Raw genomic sequence first — 15,080 nt, 5'->3', positions numbered from 1 at the left:
TACTCAATTATGATTTATATTATAATAAAAATATGTCTAAAATTATTGAAACTATTCATTGGTTTTTCTAAAAATATGGCAGTCATAATACTTTAAGATCAATATTATTTCCAATAACTATTCAGTTTATATTATAAATTATCAATCCAAATATTGATTTACTTCTTTTATGACTTAATTTTGATAGATTTTTTAAATTGAGTAAAACTAAAGTAGTTTAATAAATTGTCTGATCCCAACTTAAAAAATAAAAAAAATTTATTATAAAGGCTTCATATTTGTAGTAGTTAATATTTATCCACACACCAGAATTTTGGATTTTTGACAATTGTTAGAAATTTGTCAAAAAGGGGTTTTGACAAGACAGTTAAAACCAAGGTTAAAATTGTATAAAACCGTCTATTGTCAAAAACTTGCTAATCCTGAAGCAACAGAACTTTGAATAGGCGCAGTTTTAACGATTCTAAGAGTAAAAAGAAATATTAAGCGAACATCAACGTGATATTACTTATAAGGCGTAGAGCTCCAAATTTTCACAGCTTATGATTCTAAATATTAAAAAATGTACAGAACTTATACTTAAATGGTTGTTCTTTTAAAAAATATCAGACCATTAGTAGTAATGATATTTATATGCATACACTTTAAACAAACATTAATTAAAAAGCATTGTTGATTTGATAATATGGATAAAAATTAAGCATAAAAAATAGACAAAAGAATTTGCAAAACTTTTATTTAAAAGTTCTTTCAGTAACAAATAATATTAATTTAAATATTTCATGTTGAAATTCATCAAACAATTTATGCAGACTTAATATGCAGGATGTAAATACTAAATAATTCATTAATAACAATAAAAAAAATATTTTGATGTATTTATAATTAAAACATATTATATCAAAACATAATATATTAAAAAAAAATTAAATATATAGTATATATCACTTCAAACACAAACTAAAAGGTATTTACAGAATAAGATAAATCCAGATTCAATTCACTTAAAATCCTCATTTTTCCATACATTTATTCACAATTTACATTATAAAAATTTCAAATAAATAATAAACATGAAATATAATTTTCATAAGTTACTACATTTTTAATATTAATCAAAATTTTTAAGCATAATTTTATTCTAACTTCAGTTTCCATAATTTACATTTCATAGACATAATGAATTTTTTCCATGAACTGTATAAAAATGTAGCAAAATGTAACAGCTTTAAATGCTAGACTACTTGTGCGAAGTTCCACAAAAAATTTTCAGTTGAGTTGTGCTTCTGGATTAAAAAACTATTTGATGGATTTTAGATTTGGCGTAAGATAATTAAATTTGAGATTTAAAGTTTAATAGTAAGAAAATTAGGCCATTTTTTTACAGAGCAATTATCACAACTCAAAATAATTGATATATTTATTAATTTTATATAAACAAAAGTTTTTCAGATTTAAGAGATTTATGAGAGATTCTCCAGAATAGAAATGCTTAAGTTGCGAGGGATAAGAACTGGAACTCATTGTCACACTCTCCATTCACAAGGAACCTTCCCTACTGAGTATTCACTGAATTTAGTTTAGTGAACATGACTTTTTCCACGGACACCTATGCCACGCAAGCATTGATTATAGCTCTAATGTCCATGGACACCTATGCTGTAGTCAATGCTTACACCTATGCTGTAGTCTAACTGCAGCGTTTCTTAAATTACATGAATGGCATTCGAGGAAATTTATCACTATCACAGGAAATTTTTAGTATCAATCATTATAAACAAAAAATGAGTCAAAACTCCCTATTTTATTCTGGAGTCAATATTTGTAAATTTTTAAGCATAGTAAAAACTTTTTTAGTATTACTAATTTTAAAAAAAACATTCAAAATTCCTCAATTCTAAGAGTTTTGTTATTTGACAAGCCGGCCTATGCTAATTTTTATTGGGCTGCCAGTGGGCTTACAGCCTGAAGGTTCAGTGGCGTACATAGACTTAGGTGACCCCCACCAAGATTTAAAAATGCACCCTATCTTAGAAAAACTTTAACGCACTATTCAAAATTTCTGAAATTTTTTATTTTCCAAGAAAAGCAAAATATTTTTTAGTATGTTTAGGTGCTACCGCAGGCTGCATTTCAAGAGCTAGCAGACCACAGTTTGTACACTCCCATCTTGCAGTGTCTAGTTCTTGGATTATACACCTTCAAACCTCATCTGCGTTCCCCCTGCCCCAAGCATTATGGGAGTGTTATTCATGCCACTTGGTAGACCTCTGTCCAGAAGTAGGATATAAAAAAAATATTTAAGAGTGGACATTAAATGAATTTTTATGCTTCACAAACCAAATTCATCTATACTGAGTCAAATGTAAACAATATTACAATATAAAAATTAATAACTATATGCATAAAAATAAAGTTCCAAACATAAATAATTCAATTCAACTCTTTTAATCATCAAAATATATTATCAAGAACATCCTTGAAGTATCTGCGCAAAAGTTTACTATCTATTATCTAGAAATAATTAAAAAATTAAGATCAAGGTATAATTTTGCAGTACGTAGCTAATAAATATTTATAAACTTATAATACAATTAACAAATTCATTAAAAAATAAATTCAATAATTAATGAGGTAACCTGATTAATATTGCGACATGTAAACAGAAAACATAATGTCTTGCATTTCTAATTCTATCAAAATTTCTGTACAAAACGAAGGTACTTCTGCATTATAGTGCCTTAACCATTCAAAATAAAAAAAGGTAAAGGTTAACAATATTATTGTAGAAAACCTACTTGTGTTGATATTATATTGTTGTACACTGTTTTGTAAATTATTTTCGTTCTTTTTCATTTTATTTTTTGGTAAAAAGCACAAGTGAATATTCAAATAGAATTACATATTTATTTACATAATATAAATATTAAAATAAGGAGATTTTCCCAGTTCAATTACGGTATTCTATTCCATGTTTGGTAATGCTTTCTAAAACTGCCATGGGCAAAACTCTTATTGCTGAATTTTTTAACTTAAAATTAATTAAAAATATGTAAAGATTTCCATATCAATACCGGCACCAAAAGGAACCCAAATGTTAACCACTTCAACAATGTAATCTCAACTTAAATCCCATAAAAACTAAAATTGTTTTTATATTAAAATTGTGTGAATACGAATCGCGATATTAGATTACAGAACTGCTTGGAAAAAAATTAAGATATTAAATTTCTAAAATTGTCTGAATGTTAACCACAACTTTTGTATTTTTAACTGAATGAATGCAATTAAAATGTCTGATTATTCAATTATTTAAATTTGAAGCATTATGTGTAATTTTAAATTTGTGATCTTATTGATTTTAAAATAATGTGAACACCCCTATTAAATTTAAAAAAGAATTTGTAAAATGTAGCTTTTAAGACAGTATGTGTCTATATTAACCAACTCAAATAGGCACAGATATGAAATTATAACTAATATTGTGAGCGTGTATATACATATATATATCAAAGGTCTGTTTCAAAGAAATTTGGGTCCATTAACGAACCCTTGAAGGGTCCATTTTTATGAAAAGATATTTTGTGAAGTTCACAAAATATCTTTTCATAAAAACGGACCCTTCACAAAATAATTTATCTTTTAATTGGATCCTTCACAAATTTGCTTATCATCATTATTGTTTTGCTAATCGAATAAACCCTTCCCAGGAAGGGGGGGGAAGAAAGACAGATTTAAACGAACTAAATTTTGTCTTCGGCAGACGCTTCTTCCTTTATTCGTCCGAAATGAATATTCTGCGTTCAGCAGTATAGGCTAAGTACCAAATATTTATATGTTGCATGGCAAATTTAGTAGTTGCAATCGCTATTTATTTTTTAAAATTAAATTTTTTTAATTATAATTTTACAGTGTTGAGCATAATCTTGTTATGTCTTTACAATTTAAAAACTCGTTGAAAAAGTTTTTTTTGCAATAATGGACCCTATTTGCACAAATTCACAAAAGCGGACCCTGGTTGAAAGAATGGGACTTAACGTTTATTTTATATTCAAAAATTTTTCACAATTTTACAAAAACGGACCTTTTACAAAATGTCTGGGCAGACCCCTGTATATATAAAACTAATACGAAAAATTTCCTTAAATTAGTTTTATTATTATATTGTGTAACAGCAATTTTATAATTTTAGTTACAAATATAATTTAATAATAAAACATAACTGATTAAGAAATTGAACATATAACATAATAATGAACATTAAGAAACTGGAAAACAAGTTAAGTATGCTTTATAATAATATTTTTAAATTAATGCCTAACACATGCATCAATATTTTTACACATGCAGAATTAGGAAATAAATTTTCAAATTGTGGCTTTTTAAGATCCTAACAATGCAGAAGTACCAATATTAATTATTAAACAATCAAGGCGAAGAACCGTTTTGTACAGAATTCCTCTGAAAAACTACTGCGTACTCTTGAACAAAGTCTATAGCCTTTTCAAGCATAGTTTTTGCACACCATCCTTGATTATATGGATAATTCATGACAGTAGTTGAATATGGCTTCTCGAAGGAAGAGTGATATATGGATCGAAAAGTGAAGGAAGGTTTGCCTAAGGGAAAGTTTTGAGGTAAATCAATATGAAATAGAAAATAAAATCCATTTTGTTCTAATAAGAAAGTAGCTTTTGAAGCCAAATCTCTGTCAAATTCCAGATAACATCCTTCAAAATGTTCCAAAAACTCAAAAAGGTACTCCATGCGTTTTTCGAAATTATACGAGACCATTTCGACTCTTTTCTTGAGAGACTCTTGCACGAATGGGACGTAATCCATCAAGCATCCATCACTTGAAAATGAAGGTAATCGCCAGGACAGAGGGGTGCCTAAGGCGTGCTCGATTTTGGGAGGCAAGCACAACTTAGGTGTGATTTTAGTACCTTCTGGTCCATTGAAGGTAACCATTAAGAGTGCCACATCGTGTCCCAAGTCACTTCTGAATATCTTCGGTATTCCTGAAAACTTCACACCAAGTTGAATAAGGAAATTGATTGGACCTTCTTTCTCGTCGCTAACATACACTTCAATATCATCCTCTGATATGTTTGTTTGCTGTGTTAAAGTAGAGTATTCGAATTGCACACGAGAATAATTCTCCAACCGAGACGCTTGATACTTTTGATAATGATGCAGAAATTCCTTTAAAACTAACAAAAGAGAGTTAGGTTTGTTCGAGTCCCAGTTCGACAGACTTTTTATATCGTCGAGAGCGACAAATCCTTTATTCATGAATATAAAATCAGGTGGGCAATCTGGTGAAGATGATTGAAAAATCACAATCCAATCTACCGAATGTCCTCCATATGGTATCACAATTTTAAATCTGTCACAGAACATTTCTTTGCCCAAGTTCGGGCATGAAGGAAGTGCGTTTAATATTTTAATAGCACCCGGGCATATACCTATCTTCCCATTTTTAATTATTTCCTCAAGTTGTCTATATACGTGAGGTGAGAAAGACGTGAGAGACATTGCTCTCGTGTGTATGTCGAAGAAAAGCGAGTATAAAATATGAATTTCACTTACTGCAAAGATAGTGTGCCATCACCTATCATCTCAAGCTTTTTGTTGTTGTTTTTTGCTTCTGTTTTATACTTCAATCACGGATGCAGTCATTTACTATTTATCAAATTACTTTAAGAACTAAAAGAGACTAGCGATGGCCCAACTGAATGGCCATTCTCTCTGTATGCAGTATGCCTCCAAACGCTGTCAAGGGAATATGAGAGCCTGATTAGTGCAATAAATTTTCTCGCGAAACCGCACCAAGATTCTATTTTTCTCTCACTGGCGATTGGAGGTGTGACAACTGCATGCAGCAAGAATGCCTTAATTCTCACACAGGAACGCATTCATCATAAAACACGAACACGTAGGAACGCATGATTGCGAATCACACTAAGCGAGAATGGCCCTTTGAATGGCTATACTTCGCATGCTTTCACCATTTAAATCTCTCTGCAGAGGATCAAAATTGTGATGGCATGTCTTCGGATCATCCTCAGGGATGCTTCCCAGACCGTCGCCAATAGCCCATTGTGCAGCTCTAGTGCGACATAAATGAACTACAACATCACCATTTAAAATAGATTAAAATCTTTTAAATTAGGAAACTATACGGAACTGAAATCTACATTATACATAGTACTAAAAGACAGAATCATGGAAATTTTAAAAAATATTTTGTACAATTAAATGCGAAAAATATTAAGAAAGGGAAAAATATCGTAGTACATTCCTATATAACTGAAACGAGGAGGAGAGGGAATAGGGAAAGCCATGGTCTTCTCCCCAGAAGGCGTATTCGAGCATTGCGATCGCCTATACACCATCTTAGTCGTTCTTTATCTCTTTTTAAAAATAAATAAATATTAATAATTTTAATAAATAACATTCCTTCACCATCTGTGAATATCACAGATAGCTTAGTATCCCTAAGGAAAAGAAAATTAAATTAGCGTTAAGGTTAACGTAAAACAAACCTTATGCAAATGTTTTTTTATTGACTGCACACCTAATTCTTTAAGTTAAAAAACGAGTTAACTACGATTTTTTTTTTTATTATTTATATTTTAAAATTAACTTTACATTGTTAATAAAGCATTTGAACAACATTTTTAATTAATTTGAATACGAAGTAATACTTTTTCCGTTCAATCAGTTCAAGAGATAGTGTTAGATAGTCATTTTCTTGGTCATAAAATGAGTCAATGTATTTGGTATTTTGTTTATTTTCATCATCTTCCCATTCATGCGTGTCACATCTAGAACTATAAGAGAACATATTTTTTAAATTTGCAATTTTGTATAATATTCAATACATAATTGTTTTTATTTCCTTTTTTCAAATATATTTTAGTTTGATAAGAGATTGTTTTCCAAATCTGATTGTTGAGAATAACAAAAACAGAAGATTTAAGCGAATATTTCACTAACGAAGAATTTAAAAATTTCTTTATTTCGAAGAGTAACAAATATCTAAGTAGTGACAAATTAATACGTGGTCAATACTCCTATTAAATGATGAACATTTTAAATATTGAAATACTATTTTTTAACTGATCTAATATGCTAAATCCTATTAAATTTTGGAATTTTCAGTTTTTTAATCAGTAAATTACATTTTACTTTTATTGTAATGATATTTAAAGTAACAACAATACAATATGCGAGTACAATAAGAACATTTTTAAATCTAATTTCAAGTCAGAACAGTTATCAAATCAATTATTATCAATCATCATCTGTTAATAAATCATACTCGTAATCATTCTTGTCCATTAAAAAAAATACATCATTGAAATACACTGGTGAAAACAATTGGAGAATTGTTTGAGTTGGAGGAGAAAAAAAAATTTTTTTTTTCCTTTTTTTTGCAATGAAAAACTAACTAAGCAAATAAAACCAAACCTGGCCAACTTATCATCCGATGTAGGACAAATATTCAGGAAAACAAAAATGGACACAATCTGTTCCTTAAATAAGGAAATTGGTCACTCCAGAAGCAAATTGTAGATCCCAAGGTCAACCCCAGAACCATTAAGATTGAATCCAAGTACTTAAAAATCCAATCATCTGATGATTCAGTTTCCTTTCTTTTTTTGTGCAGCGTTCACTAATATTACATAGAGATATCAAATTTTTTGTGCTGGAAATCGTTACTCGACTTTCCATACTCTTTAAGGAAGTTATCATACAGTCCCTGGCCAAATTATTAGACGCACTATAAAATTCTATGTTTAAGTTTAATTATCAAGTGATACTATACAGCTTTATTGTTTTTACTCGACTGAAACCGGTTTGCACTTGTTTACGTTTTTGTATCAATTGGTCAGTATTGTAATGCAATACGTTAAAAATAAATATAAACAGGAAGTATATAAAAAATCGCCTGAATATAAACCCATTAAATGTATGTTTAAATGTAAAAGTATTGCATATAAACTCGTGTAAAACATGTGATTATTAAAAAATTACAGTGCTTCTAATAATTTGGTCTAATTATTATAATATACTAATATAATACCTGATTTATAAATATTCTATGTGTACATAAAATATCGTCTAATTTATTCAATTGCCAAATTTGTATTATATGGGTCATTCTCACAAAAACAGTCATTTTCATGTCCCCAGTATATTTTATGTTTGTTTTACAGCTTACGAAAAAAAAAATTCAGGGAAAGTGTCCTTCAGAATGCAAGCTAACAAAAGAATTAAAAAAAATTTATCAATTTTTATTTTTTATTTATTTTAGGTAATTAAAATATGCCAATATGTCATTCCCTCACTTGTCCCCACTGCTGATTTAAAAAAAGAAAAAAATTGTTACTGAAATAAAAAAATTTTTTTACAAATTCGTGTATTTTATTTCAGAATACTAAAATATAGAATTCAGAAAATCAATTTTAAATTTAATTTCTGATAAAAAATATTAACACAGCACTATTTTAAACTTTGTCCCCAGTGTTTCGCGTCATTCCCTCACAACAATGTTCTTATCACCTGCAATCTTCTTAGAATAAAAATATTTTAATAAAAACTTCAGAAGTTAACAACTGGCATCATAGAACAAAATTGCAGTATGTTTCCATCTTCAACTTAAAGAAGCCTTGCTGTGGAATAAATTTGAATGAATCAAACCAGGTAAAATTTTTTACATTTGTCATTCCCTCATGTCATTTTTTAGAATAAAATAAAATACAACTTCATCGAGAAAGTAAATAATTATATGTTGCTTTCTTGTATGAATATAATTGTATGTGATTGACTTCAGAAATTAATTAGGCCTAACTGTTATTTTTAAATTTTATTGAATTCGTCATTCCCTCACTAGTGTATAAAGTGAGGGAATGACGCTGAAGTGAGGGAATGATTCAAGATGAGTATATTATTAAATTTTTTTTTTTTGTTAAATCGTGCCAGCCAATTTTATTTCCCAAACCTGTAAAAACTATTAAATATATAAGAGTAAATTATAATAAATATTAGATATACTTAGTATGTTATTATTTTCAAACTTTAGGTAGATGTAACTTAGATAAAAACATGTATTAAAATGAAATATCATTCCCTCACTATTAGTGTCATTCCCTCACTTTTTAAATAGTGAAAATAATTAATTTACTTATTAATTAATTTGAAAAATAAATTAAAAAATTAATAAATTAATTTATTAAATTATTAATTTATTTATTAAATTAATTAATTAATTATTATAGATTAATTAATTATAAATTAATTTTTTTTAAAAATTAATTAATTAAAATATTAAGTATATTTTATAGGATAAATACTTTCTTTATAATGCCATTACATATTTCTATTAATATAAAAAGTTTCAGAGCTTTTTATTCACTTTACTTTTTCGGGATTTTATGAACTGAAAAATGACAGTTTTCGTGAGAATGACCCATATATCGCCTAATTTAACCAATTGATACACGAACGTAAACTAGTGCAAACCGGTTTCAGTCACGTATAAACAATAAAGCTGTATAGTGTCACCTGATAATTAAGATTTTACATAGAATCTTAGAGTGCGTCTAATAATTTGACCAGGGACTGCATAAGTCTAAGTTATACTTACTCAATTTCAACAAAACTGTCTTCGTTTTTCTTACTTCCATCCTCAACTGCAGATTTAAAATATGGAATTTACTTTAAACAAATAAAAGTGTGTTGAAGTAAAAATGAAAAAAGGAGACACTTTTCCTTTCAATAGCTCAATGAATTTAAAATTATATACAAATTTTAACTAGAATTAAAAAAATACAAAGGAAAAAATATTAATTTATTTTTAATAACAAGTTAGCATGATAAACTATATATGTTTAGTAAAATATTGATTTCTTACTTAAAATAAGCAAAAAAATTCTCAAAAGTTAAGTAAAATATCATTTTAACTTCGAAGTAAAATTATTGAAGGTTTCAATTCCGAAATCTGGATTTTCTACTGTTTTTGAAATAAGTTTTTTAAAGTTATAAGCTTCGGTTTTGTTTATAAGTTTATATTTTAGTTTCAGTTTAAGTTTCTGTTGTTAGAAAAAAAAATTATGTTTTTTTTTTTTTTTTTGAAGATTATAACACATATATTTACTACTTATACAACAGTCATAGTTAAATTAGTACAAAGTGCCTCATTCATATATTAAAAATGTAATAAACAAATTGATAAATATCATCCATAAAATGTAATAACATATACAATTATTCTTAAGTAGAACTAATGAAATTGATTTTTTTCTAAGTTTCATTTTTACATTCAATATTATTAAATTTAAGAAAGTGAAGAAAAAAAAATTAAGACTTAGGAAGCAAAGAGAATATGAAATGAGGAGGAATTGTTAACTAAATGTTTCCAAGTTACGCCTTTAATGAAATTCCTTAGTGTGTGAACTTATGTGTTCAAGTGTCAGCTTGAAATTATCATTTTTCATTAATATTTCAAAATCACTTCGCATCAAGCAATTAGTTTCTACGATTTGGTGAAAATCGTTTCTAAATTTATTCTCTTTTTTTCCCTTTGGCCATATTTACTTCATAGTAGAAAATAGTATTACATTAGGGCTAATGAATTATCTATAATTTAATTGCAATTTTTTACACTTTTTTTTCATACATATAACTTTAGCAGAAGATAAAATTTTACAATTAAAACAATACTCTTCGAACAAATCATGCAGCAGATGTATCGCATTAAGGATTAGTAAATTTAACTATAATCTATTGAATAGTTATTAAATGTGTTTACTGTTTCCAATGAAAAAAAATCAGTTTATCTGTAAATTTTTGTTTGTCTATATTGGCTGTTTTTAAGGATTTTTTCCGTTACTTCCTGTTCATTTAAATAACATTAACTTTTTGATATTATGACAACTGAAGACCAAGGAAGGAGAACGATTTATGTTCATGTTTTTCAAAAAAGACGAATTGATTACCATCTGATACATTTTGAGGATTACTAAGTTTTGAAAAATCAATAATTTGGGAACCCCGAGAGTTATTAGACTTTGCATTTTGAAGATAAGCCATACTGGTGAAAAACGGGGTACTTTATCGTTAGTCGGGCGCAAATGTAGCCAATTGTGAACCAAACGCGAGCTAAGTCGCCAAGTGAAGCGAATGACAAAACAGTCAACGGAATAAAAGTCGCAAACGTTTAATTATAAACAAATATTTATTAATAGTAAGCAAAACAAGTTTAACTATAAACAAATATCAATGAATTGTAAACAAAACAGTTTTACTCAAAAAGAATGCTTATAATAATTGGAAGAAAGAACGGAAAACTTGCTTAGTTTTGAATGAATTCAGAGAATAGAGCACGTGGCCCCAAACTAACATTCCCCTTATGGTTGTATGAAATTTGGCGGAATTCTACATTATTTGGCAATTTTTCGCTTTCGCCCGGTTAACGGAAAAGTACCAAAAACGGTTCCTGACAACGCTTAGATAAGACCGCTGGAGTTCTATTTAGGAAGTATTGATTAAAGAGGAATTTCGAGGAAAAAACAGTTCTTGTCCAACCTGATTTTCACATTTTATTTTTTCTCAATACCAAATATTGTAAATTTTGTTTAGAAATTTTTTGGAGAGATGTAAATAAAATATTTTAGATATTAATTTATATTTTTATGATTCTAATTGTATGCTAACTCCTGAACAATCTCAAACCTTTAAATTTGCTTTTTCTCAGAATCAGCTTTCATGGACATAAACCGTTTTTTACCTTTGGTCTTCAATTGTTGAGAGTGTAAAGAATTTACCCATTTCTTTTGCTCTGAAATACTTTATTTTTCAAATTGAGGAAACACAACTTCTAAATCAAAATATGAAACTGTGGAATTTCTATAGGTGTAATATAATACAGTAGTTGTAATATGATTATGCTAACCTACTCGTTTCGATTCAAATTTATCTTATAAGAACAAATATCAGAAAAACTTAAGGCCCTTCGTGTCGAAGAAAAATAAAGGTCATAGTAAAATCTCGGACTAAAAATTTTAGCGAAATTTTTACAAATCTACCACACCTTATTTTCGGCATATTTACGAGTTGTAACCGAACCAGATCATTCGTTTTCTTTTCTGTGGTAAACGGAATTGCGTTCAAATTCGATGGGTGCAGAAATTCCAAGGGGAAAAATACGCCAAATGGGTATGATCAATTCACCAGTTCAGATTTTCAACCGAACAACTTGGACTTTGCCATCTTTAAAACTACTTAGTTTAAAATTAGTTAAAAAATAATTTTGAATTACTTAGATCTGCATCTTTAAAGGACTTTCCTTAAATCTGCTTAACTATTGGAAAGAATTTAGGTCACTCGTTTTGAGATTTAAATAACCAAAACGGTCTCCTCCCCCATCATTTGGTCTCTAATAACTTTGAGACGGTACAAACTTTTGGAGGTAGATTGAGGGTATCAGAAACATGTTGCCAAATATCAATGTCATTCTCGCATTTCACACACCCTGTTATTTTTGAAACGCACCCCAAAATTGTTTTTTTTACGTTTATTCCAGCAAAAGGCAGTTGTTGAATTTGATCAGAAATATTCTTCGAGTGTGTCTTTTTTAATACTTTTCTTGACTTAGTCAGCCAGTTTAGTTCCAATGTAACAAGCCAACAATTCGAGTCTTGGTATGGTAGTTCTCTACATCTCTAACTTCTGCCTGTAAGAGATTCCACCTTTTGTTTCACTGCAAAGGAAGATGACAGCTATTTACCATATGTTTTCTTACTCAAATTGACATAAAGTCGCACAAATACAATACTTATTTAAAACGTATATAGTTCTTTTAAGCCTTTTTTTTTTCTGGACGCATCCATCTTAAAACAAAACTGCATTCACTTTAAATGCTTTCATGCGAATTGGTCAAATATTCCCAAAATTTCCATTGCTCATCTTACCATGGTTTGAAACTCTATAGGTTGGTGCTGCTATTGCTACAATTTTTATCAACTGGCATGCGTGTCTACTTTGAATTTAGGTAACCCTGACATAGATAGATGAAATAAGTATCAAATGAGAAGAAGGCAGAAAAAGAGAGTGAAACAATAAGGCAACATTGCGATGCGAATTCAAATGAATAGTGTAACTAGTTTTAGAACTTGGGGAGCGATAGCAAACAATTGGTGGGAGGTGGGCCCATTCGAATGTTTCAAACGCTTAAATATGAAGGAAGCAGAAATGATCTTTAATGATGTAAAAATCATTAAGGAGAATAAATTAAAGTCAGGCTAAGTAGAAAATAGTATTAAAGCTCAAAATATGTGTTTACGAAAACAGACACAGCTCAAAATGCGTGTTTAAAAAATGGTTATAGCTCGAAAAGCGGAATGCGTTTTTAAGAAAATGGACACAGCTATTTAAAAAATGAACACAGTTTTTGATTCCGTTTATCAAGCTTCTTTTTTAATGAGTATTGTTTGATTTTTTGAAGAATAGGTCAACTTGCACCATCAACAATTTGCAACCGGAAAATTAGCTTTGAATAAGTAAATATATAAGGATAACTTATCTTAAAAAAGATTTTAATGATATGTTTTTTAATAATTAATTCCGATTTCTTTTCAAATCCTGGAACATTTTAAGAAAAATAATAAATAATTATTTTATTCTCTTATACTCATAATACAGATTTTCATTTATAAAATGATTGAGATTTTATGATAAATTATTTCCACTTTTATTATTTTATTTTCATGATATATTTTTTGAGTAATTAATTCCGATTTCTTTTAATATCCTAGAGGGACATTTCAAGAAAATAATAAGAATTATTTTATTCATTTATATGCAAAAAGTAATAAAGATCTAAGCATCTTAGTAAAATTTTTTTAAAAAGAGTGACACGGTTGATTATAACAATATTTATTGAAGTAACAGCCAAAATCCAATAAACATTTATTGAAGTTATAGCCAAGTTAAGGCTTAGGTAAGATACATCCAAGTTAGTATTTGTTGAAATTACATCCAAATGAATATTTGCTAATGTTAAATTCAAGTTAATTCTTTTTGAAGTTACGGAAAAGTCAATGTTTGAAGTTGTAGCCAAATCAATAACTATTAAAGTTATGGACGTTTGGCCAAGATAAATTCCATGACACAATATCGATTCTGTTAACTAACGAAAGAATTAATCACACAGTAAAATGAGGAAACATATCAAAAAAACATCAGCCAAATGTTTCTTTTTTCTTATCATCAATCAAACGCTCCTCTTTTTCCTTCTTATCCTCTTGAAAATAAAATAAATAAATAAATAAAACAATAATTTTTTCATAAATTTTTGTGTTCTTGCACTGAGGAATTTAATGTTAGTTGTAACATTTATTAAAGGATTGTAGTGGAACAATCTGTGTAACTTAAATATCATATATACTACTATTCAAACAAAACCACCATTTCATTTTTCAAATCTTTTTTCCCCCGATTGACTCGGTAGAAATAAGTTACCTTATATGCGCTACAATAGATTAGTTTCCTCTTTATGCCGGCGAGGTGGTTGAGTGATTAGCGTGACTGACAGCGAAGCCAATGGCTGCGGGTTCGAATCCCGCTCTGGGCATGGATGCTTCTTTCTCTCTGTGTTGTCTTCTGATGTGTGAATGTATGAATGTGGCCCACCCTATGAACGGGTATTTGTGGCAGTGTGGCGTGGGTAATGTTGCTCGCCTCCGTGACTTTGGTTCACAGGTGCCCACTGGGTAACGATAAAGGAGCAACACTTCCGGCATCTTCTAAGGCGAAGAACGAAAGTTCAGTGCCTGCCGTTATTTAAAAAAAAAAGTTTTCTCTTTACGAGGTTCTCTTATATGCCATTATAGCATATTTATTTCCAATTGACCCAATAGAAAGTTATCTTATATGCGTTACAATAAGTTAGCTTGAGCTATATTCAGTTTACTTATATGCCATTGGAGCATATTTATTTTCTAATGTCTCAGTAGAAAATAGAAAGTTATGGTATAGTCTGTCTAAGCTAAGAACTCCTCCCGTCAGAAAGT

At 28.9% G+C, this 15,080-nt stretch overlaps 2 protein-coding genes and 1 long non-coding RNA gene across 4 annotated transcripts in view; all 3 read right to left on the bottom strand.

Moving 5' to 3' along the window:
- LOC107454893 (uncharacterized) overlaps nucleotides 1–5,916 on the bottom strand; it is a 42,898-nt gene extending 36,982 nt beyond the window's left edge. Inside the window, exon 1 of one of the 2 annotated variants that reach the window (XM_016072233.5) lies at nucleotides 5,593–5,916. The gene's annotated coding sequence lies outside the window, so the exon portion shown is untranslated. The remainder of the gene's footprint in view (nucleotides 1–5,592) is intronic. The other variant, XM_016072234.5, reaches the window with a different exon arrangement.
- LOC107454894 (BRISC and BRCA1-A complex member 2) lies at nucleotides 2,849–5,596 on the bottom strand. Its single transcript, XM_043046713.3, has one exon. It carries the CDS (start codon nucleotides 5,536–5,538, stop codon nucleotides 4,429–4,431), a length of 1,110 nt encoding a protein of 369 aa, XP_042902647.1. The 5' UTR covers nucleotides 5,539–5,596; the 3' UTR covers nucleotides 2,849–4,428.
- Nucleotides 5,917–6,679: 763 nt separating the features above from the next.
- On the bottom strand, nucleotides 6,680–12,770 carry LOC147803045 (uncharacterized). Its single transcript, XR_015429687.1, has 3 exons — nucleotides 12,651–12,770; nucleotides 9,656–9,701; nucleotides 6,680–6,836 (listed from the first exon to the last, which is right to left on the bottom strand). It is a non-coding gene; the product is annotated as an uncharacterized LOC147803045 (long non-coding RNA).
- Nucleotides 12,771–15,080: the final 2,310 nt, after the last annotated feature.

This window comes from Parasteatoda tepidariorum, chromosome 10, assembly GCF_982258835.1.
Source record: "Parasteatoda tepidariorum strain Cologne lab strain chromosome 10, Ptep-v5.0, whole genome shotgun sequence".
Taxonomy (NCBI): domain Eukaryota; kingdom Metazoa; phylum Arthropoda; class Arachnida; order Araneae; family Theridiidae; genus Parasteatoda; species Parasteatoda tepidariorum.
Note: the sequence above shows the minus strand (reverse complement) of the source record. Positions and strands in the feature narration are given on the sequence as shown.

Coding starts and splice junctions, on each gene's coding strand:
- LOC107454894 (XM_043046713.3), bottom strand. CDS start 5,538: ATGTCTCTCACGTCTTTCTCACCTCACGTATATAGACAACTTGAGGAA.